The following is an 8,193-nucleotide window of genomic DNA, read 5'->3' as shown; positions in this document are numbered from 1 at the left end:
CCATTGAAGAGGAGTGGGACAACATTCCACAGGCCTCAATCAACAGCTGGATCAACTCTGTGCGAATAATTTGTGTCGCGCCGAAGGAGGTAAATGGTGGTCACACCAGAAACTGACTGGTTATCTGATCTACACCCCTACCTTTTTTAAAGGTATATGCGACCAACAGATGCATATCGGTATTCCCAGTCATATGAAATCCATAAATTAGGGCATAATTAATTTCAATTTACTGATTTCCTTATATGAACTGTAACTCAGTAGAATCTCTGAAATTGTTGCAAGTTGCATTAATATTTTTGTTTAGTGTAAATTCCTGTACTTTGGAGAACTAGTAGTGAGTGAACAAAATAGAGGGTGAACAATTGTCTCTATCTAGTGGTGTGAAAATGAATGACACCCAATCATTTTGGAACAATGGGTATGCAGGCTTTTGTTCCAGCCCTTCTTTAAACAAGAAACCTAATGAAAATAATTGAGTTGAGTTTTATTTCATTATATCATATAACTTGCTAAATCAGGGATGTTTACTGCAGGGTTGGAATGAAAGCCTGCACAACCCACAGGCTCTCTTGGACTGGAGTTCTGAAAACATAAGAGAAAACTACAGACACCTGAGCAGTCCCAACAAAAACAAAACATATTTTATTACATTTTTGCATTCAAATAAACTCTTACCATGTTCAGAACTGTAGCACTCGCATGTGACGCATACAAACGCAAGCAGCATCTTAACATGAGAAGTTGAATCTCAACAAGTAAACTAAAATTAAACAGAGAAATTGGACTTCAACATAAAACCATAACCACCCCAAATTTCTGCTCCCAGGTTAATCTGAATCAAATTGGAATGAATTATTTAGTATTGTGGACTCATTCATTGAATTCAATAAAATATGTGATTTATCATTAAACAAATAAAGCATCTATATGCACAAAGAAACACAGACAAATATAATTTGGACCGATAACCATTTGGTTCAGTTGTTATTTTGATATTCTCTGTGTGCCAGTCTGTTTGTGCAATAATGCCAAATCCTTGTAACTCTTGTCACGCCAAACATTGTTTACCAAGTACAGCAATGAAGTTGGCACAAGCATTAAAGGATCTGAGACCAGGCTGCTTTAGATTACACTCAGTCAACAAAGCTTCAACAACTTAAAATTTGAACATTTAACTTAAACATACTGACAGAGAATTTCACAGTAAACCTTTATTGCTTGACCCCTTGATTATAGCTAGAATAGTTACCTTCCTGGTTGTGTTCTGGAATGCGTTTTCATTCTAGATTATGGTCCGAGGACAACCCGTGTAATATAACTGGAACAATGTAGTGCATTGTTAGGGAGGCATAAAGATTTAGGAGTACGACAAAAACAACTGACCGTAGTGGGTGTTTTGACAGCTCTGGGTTGAAGTTTCCCCTAGGTACAGATATAGGATCAGTTTCCCCTCCCAGAATCCTAACCTTAACCATAAGTGGGAAAAATGCTAAACTGACTCAGGATCAGCGTCAAGCGGCAACTTCACTCTACACCGTATCGGCACTTCTGTGGCGTTTAGTAGAATCAGTGTTCAGGATGGAGAAATAAGCGTGTCAAGCCTTCCCTGAGCTAAAACACTGAGGCAAAACTAATGATTTCTCTGTGAGCTAGTCTAACTGGGCTGTAGTCACAGTATCATTGAAGTCGGGTAGAGTAGAGAGTTCCTTGGTTTGGGTGGTGGGAGTAGAATGTTTGGTCCAGAGCTAAGCTTACAGTAGGGGAGTGCAGAGTGTATGAATTGCTAGATGTGAATTGGTGCAAATCTCAAATGACACCCAATTTCCCATAGTGTACCATTAGAGTCCATGGCCCTGGTCAGCAGTGCACTACATATGGAATAGGGGGCCATTTGAGCTGCACCCTGTCTGTATATTCTCTCTACTGCATCCCAAAATGGCACGCTATTCCCAATATAGTGCCCTGCTTTTGACCACAGCCTTATGGGTCCTGGTCAAAAGTAGTGCACTATATTGGAAATAGGGTGCCAATTTAGAGGCAACTAATTTCACGTGCACCCGTCTATCTACTCTGTCTTCTTCTTCTGTCCCGGGCTGCTGTTCCAGTAGTACAGGAGCTGGGCAGCGATAAGGCCGTTACAGGAAGAGGATATGACATAGGTCAGGGCCATCAAGGAGTCACCCGTTTCCTGTTGTTAGAGAGAAACCAGGAAGTTAAAAGTATAAATTATTGGCATGTTGGATTAGGACAGGATCACACACAGACTGCCTGAAATGGCACCCTTTAGGTGTCACTTAGCAGACGCTCTTATTACCTACTATATAGGGAATAGTGTGCCGTTTATGACGCATCCACACTCTCACATACAGTACACACACTTTACTCACACACAGCTGCACATACCGACTAAGTCACTCAGGATAAGAGTGTCTGCTTATTGACAAAAAATGTACAAGTAACAAAACATTAAGTACACAAAACATTAAGAACAGCTGCTTTTTCCATGACAGATTGACCAGGTGATGATCCCTTATTGATGTCACTTGTTAAATCAACTTCAAATCAGTGTAAATGAAGGGAAGGAGACAGGTTAAAGAAGGATTTTTAAGACTAGAGACAATTCAGACATGGATTGTGTATGCTTGCAATTCAGAGTGAATGGGAAAGACAAAAATATTTTATGTGCCTTTGAATGGGGTACGGTAGTAGGTGTCAGGCACACTGGTTTGTGTCAAGAAATGCTGCTGGGTTTTCACACTCAACAGTTTCCCGTGTGTATTAAGAATGTTCCACCGCCCAAAGGACATCCAGCCAACTTGATACAACTGTGGGAAGCATTGGAGTCAACATGGGCCAGCATCCCTGTTGAACACTTTTGACACCTTGTAGAGTCCATGCCCCGACCAATTGAGGGGTGCAACTCAATATTAGGAAGATTTTCCGAATGTTTAGTATACATTCACTGTACACACACATATACCTGTATTGAGGTGAATATGCGAGCCAAGGAGCCAGCGAACAGCATAAACACAGTAATGGCAGACAGCTGACCTGTGTGTCCATTACGATAGTTAGTCACTACCTGAATAAGCTGCAATCACAGGGAGAAATAAACATGATCACAGATTAATACAACGATAACATTATTTTGTTAACTAAGGATAACTCCTATAAAAACACATTTTATAACACAAAATAGACTTTATTATTGATTTATTTTGGGGCACATTTTTACAGTTGAACTATTTAAAGCACAATTAAATCCTAGAGGATAACATGAAAATATTAAAACACATTTATTGTCCGATGTGGCGCTCGAACAACATTATAACGCTGTTGTTACAATTTAACACGTTGATTATGTTATACATGTTAGAGAATCTATTAATGCGCTACGTACCCTGCCAATGATGATAGCAGGCATGTTGGATGCCTGCATGGCCATGACCACAGGCATTGGCGTTACAGGGGAGAGCAGCAGAGCTACCAGACCAAAGTACACCACCAGGAACAGCACACCTAGAGGGAGCAGACACACAGAATTAGAACGTCAACCACTGCTTGTGAGGGCAGCTAGTTGTATGCTAACATAAAATTGTACATTGTAAGCTCAAAAGGAAGTGTTAGTAGTGAGTGTCAAGTCTTATCGTCAGGTAGGTGTGTGTGTGTCTTACCTTTGACTGTGTTGCCTCCATAATGCATAATGAGGAACCCGATGGCTACTGTCTGTAACATGAGGAAGAGGGCCTCACCCCAGGCACTGAAAGAGAAAACGCAAAATATGTTAACTTGTGCGTGTCTGTGTGTGTGACTGTCTGTGCATGTCTCCGTGTGTGTGTATAACTCTACCACAGTACCTGAAGGGGAAGCTGTTAGCAATGCTATAGGCCATGGTGCCGGTAATAGCCAGCAGCTCCAGCAAGACAGAGTTGAAGCTTAGACCATCTGCACTCTTAGCCCCCATCAGCTTCAGGATCTGGGGCAGCTTTACTGTGGGGAGAGAGAGAGTGGGAGAGAGAGAGATATGAGTTATGTTATGCATTATCTGAACGTGTGCTTGATGGATCGAATTCTATTGTAAATATCTTTCCATCTACAGGTAACTGCCCAAAAAAAGGAAACACCAACATAGTGTCTTAATAGGGATTTGGGCCCCCATGAGCACCCAGAAGAGCTTCAATGCACCTTGGCATAGATTCTACAAGTGTCTGGAACTCTATTGGAGGGATGCGGCACCATTCTTCCACAAGAAATTCCATAATTTTGTGTTTATTTGACGGTGGTGGAAAACGCCGTCTTAGGCACTGCTCCAGAATCAATTCCGTTGACATCTGGTGACTGACACACACACACACACACACACTTTAAACCCCCTATGCTCCTTTGAGATCCCTCTTTAAAAGTCACTGCCATATCTTCTTCTAGCCACGGTAGCCAAAATAATGGGCAACTGGATATTTTTATTCATGACCCTAAGCATGATGGGATGTAAATTGCTTAATCAAATCAAATGTTATTGGTCACATACACATGTTTAGCAGATGTTATTGTGGGTGTAGCGAAATGCTTGTGTTTCTAGCTCCATCAGTGCAGTAATATCTAACAATTTCACAACAACACACACACCTAAGTACAGGAATTGAATTAAGAATATATAAGCTGCATACACTAAAATACAGATGAATATAATACAGTATATACAAATGAGACGAGTAATGCAAAATATGTCAACTTTATTAAAGTGACTAGTGTTCCATTTATTAAAGTGGCTATTGATGTCAAATCTTTGTATATAGGCAGCAGCCTCGAATGTGCTAGTGATGGATATTTAACAGTCGGAGGCCTTTAACTCAGGATCCACACCTGTACAGTACTTTGTATCATTTGCTCAAGTGTTTCCTTTATTTTGGCAGCTACCTGTATATAAGCGAGGGGCAGGGAGTTATGCTTTGCACACATAGGGAGAGAGAGAGAGAAAGATAAAGATTGAGAGTGAGTGGAATGTTTACTGTTCATGTTTTATTGTTTATTTCACTTTTGTTTATTATCTACTTAATTTGCTTTGGCAATGTAAACATGTGTTTCCCATGCCAATAAAGGCCTTTGAATTGAAATAGAGAGAACGAGATAGAAAGGAGAAAGAGAATCTTAATCTTACCCATCACAGACCCCAGGATGATTCCAATGCCCAGACCTTTGCTCAGCACAATCTTTAGACATGGCACTGCAGACAGAAACAATCGTCGATTGAACGGGTATTATCAGAGAGAACAGATAGATATGTCGTTCTTCTCCTATATAGACTTATTGAGGAATGCAAGAGATTGAGGAACACTGGCATGATATAGCCCCGCCTCTGAACGCTGTCAAAACAAATCTTCCAACTAACTACTAACGTTAGCTCCTCTTCTGTCTTTTTAGCCTGTTTAGAGGGTACGATCCCTACGTCCAATATATTTATTTATATCCAGTAACTGTAAATGCAAAAGATAACATAGAAGTTACATTGTGAAATATCGATTAAAAACGCAAGTCTTGCAAGCTAACGATACCTAGCTAGCGCATCCATTCAACGTTGAAGCCCTGGCTAGCTAACGTCAACTAGCTAAGTTAGCTCTTGCAATCAAACGTCAGTCAATTATGTAAGAACTTGACTTACCATCCAGAAAGTTAAAATTGAGGAAAAACTCGTCGTAACATGATTCTGGCATGAAATAAGTGAGCAGGAGCCCCTTCAGTGGGTCCAACACAGAATTCTTTGGAAGTTCTTCCATAACAGGGCTCGCCATTGTGGAACTGTGACGTGACGTAGCAGTGTGCAAATAATAACTGTTCCCTCACGCTAGACGGAAACATATGCACTGCCAGTGGTTCCGGAGCTCACTGATTTTTGTTGTTGTTGTTGATTTCATTAGGTTCCCCATTAGCCGACGCCAATGGGGAGAGCTAGTCTTTCTGGGGTCTGACACATAACGAACAAGCCATTACAGACTAAATACTTTACAATTTACATACATTTAAAAACACGAACATGTAGTATTCCTTTGCATATATCAGTTACACATACACTGAACAAAAATATAAACGTAACATGCAAACATTTCAAGGATTTTAGGGAGTTACAGTTCATATATGGAGATCAGTCAATTGAAATACATTAATTAGGCCCTAATGTATGGATTTCACATCACTGGGAATACCAATATGCATCTGTTGGGCACAGATACCTTTAGAAAAAAGTAGGGGCGTGGAAAAGAAAACCAGTTAGTATCTGGTGTGACCACCATTTGGTGTGACCACTATTTGCCTCATGCAGCACGACACATCTCCTTCGCATAGTTGATTGTGACCTGTGCAATGTTGTCCCACTCTTCAATGGCTGTGTGAAGTTGCTGGATAATGGTGGGAACTGGAACACGCTGTCGTACGCGTATGCAATCCAGAGCATCCCAAACATGCTCAATTGGTGACATGTCTGAGTATGCAGGGCATGGAAGAACTGGGACATTTTCAGCTTTATTTCAGAACATTAAATTCTCTTTTATTTTAGCTCATGAAACATGGGACCACCACTTTACACGTTTTGACCAAGTTTTACACGTTTGTCGACTTTTGAGACTATAGCATCTTTAACACATAACATCTATATCTGAAAATACCCAGAATTCAGCTCTTGAAACACAAAATACTGTACTACCGCAGTATGAGTCATAATATCCATAAAACCTAGCAGTCAAACAGGGAACTGGTTCCAATCGTTTTTCCACCATACATTTTTCCCATAGGGGATTTTAGAAACACTTTTTAAAAAAGGGCTGTGTTTTGTGTAGGTTTACCCGGAATTGACATTTTGATAACCGTGTAAACCTCTCTAGGACAAGGTGACTTTTATAAATGTATTTACACCCCCCAAAATTAAATGCTAATTAGCGGCCAATGTGGCTATCATAAAGTACTACAAATACCACGATGATCTGGACGAGACTGCCAATCGAGGCAAAGGTAAGAATCTCTGGATCAACTATCTAATGTTAGGTAAATGTAGTAATGAATAAATAGGCAGGAGCTTGCTGGGATTTTGTAGTTTTGCATGATGTCTAATTTTATTCTAATTAGCATTTTTGAATAGGACCGTAAATAGAGCAGAATTTATTGATAAAAGGCATCTTGTCCGAGAGAGATTTATATGGTTATCAAAACTTCCACCAGGGTAAGCCTACATGAAACACAGCCCTTATTTTAAGCTTATCTAAAATACCCTATGGGGGAAAATGAATGATAGAAAAACAATTGGAACCGTTTCCCTGTTTGACCGCTAGGTTTTATGGGTATTATGACACCTCTAATGTGGGGCTCTATAACTACAACTAGTTAGCAAGTTGGAAATGTCAGAGCTTCCTAGTTCTGACTAGCACTTGAACGCGGCTTTAGCTAGCCAACTTTGCCATGACATCGCCTACAAGTGTGATGTGGGATTTCTATTGGAGAAATGTGAGATATAGATCTGTCATTCTCATTGAACGCAAGTCTAAACAGCAGTAGATCTGTTCCATGTGGGCTATTTCTATGCTACCCATTTTTAAGTCTAGTTTTTGCTTCTTTTACTTTTGCTATTGTACACCAGCTTCAAACAGCTGAAAATAAAATATTTTTGGGTATGGAAAAGATATTTCACAGCAGTTTAGATGGTACAATGATTATCTACACTATACTTGCTTGTTTTGTCACATAAACTTAAATTAGGCAAACTATTTTGGCAACCTGGAAATGGTGGTGAGATTTCTGCATAGTGCATCTTCAAGGTGCTACCAGCCAACACTGGTATCCATATACAGTAGTGAGCGTGCTTCAGTAATCATATTGAATAGTGGTTTGAGTTTGTGCAAGTATGTGTATGTGTGTAAAAACGATATTCAATGGTTTTCCATGCATATTCACCAGCACTTTGATCAATAACCTAGTTTACAGTGCATCATTTGCATTTAGCTGAACTGTTTACATCTGTTGTATCCTGTGAATAAATACACTTTGATTGTATACATACCTACTGTACAGTACTCTACACCTCATTGAAATACCTTAATCTCTCCACTAGATGTCGATAGTACCCACGCTGAGCCACACAGGGCAAGATGTGAGCCTTCTGGTGAAGGGAGCCACAATGGGCACAGGGCTTGTTGCCGGGAACCT

General features: G+C 40.1%; 1 protein-coding gene across 1 annotated transcript; it reads right to left on the bottom strand.

The window, feature by feature from the left end:
- Positions 1–622: 622 nt before the first annotated feature.
- LOC109896855 (mannose-P-dolichol utilization defect 1 protein-like) lies at positions 623–5,885 on the bottom strand. Its single transcript, XM_020491265.2, has 7 exons — positions 5,663–5,885; positions 5,162–5,227; positions 3,861–3,993; positions 3,678–3,763; positions 3,404–3,522; positions 2,984–3,094; positions 623–2,191 (listed from the first exon to the last, which is right to left on the bottom strand). Exons 1-7 carry the CDS (start codon positions 5,790–5,792, stop codon positions 2,069–2,071), a joined length of 768 nt encoding a protein of 255 aa, XP_020346854.1. The 5' UTR covers positions 5,793–5,885; the 3' UTR covers positions 623–2,068.
- Positions 5,886–8,193: the final 2,308 nt, after the last annotated feature.

Source organism: Oncorhynchus kisutch, linkage group LG9 (genome assembly GCF_002021735.2).
Source record: "Oncorhynchus kisutch isolate 150728-3 linkage group LG9, Okis_V2, whole genome shotgun sequence".
Lineage (NCBI taxonomy): Eukaryota > Metazoa > Chordata > Actinopteri > Salmoniformes > Salmonidae > Oncorhynchus > Oncorhynchus kisutch.
The sequence above is the reverse complement of the archived record's forward strand: the minus strand, read 5'-3'. Positions and strand labels throughout refer to the sequence as shown.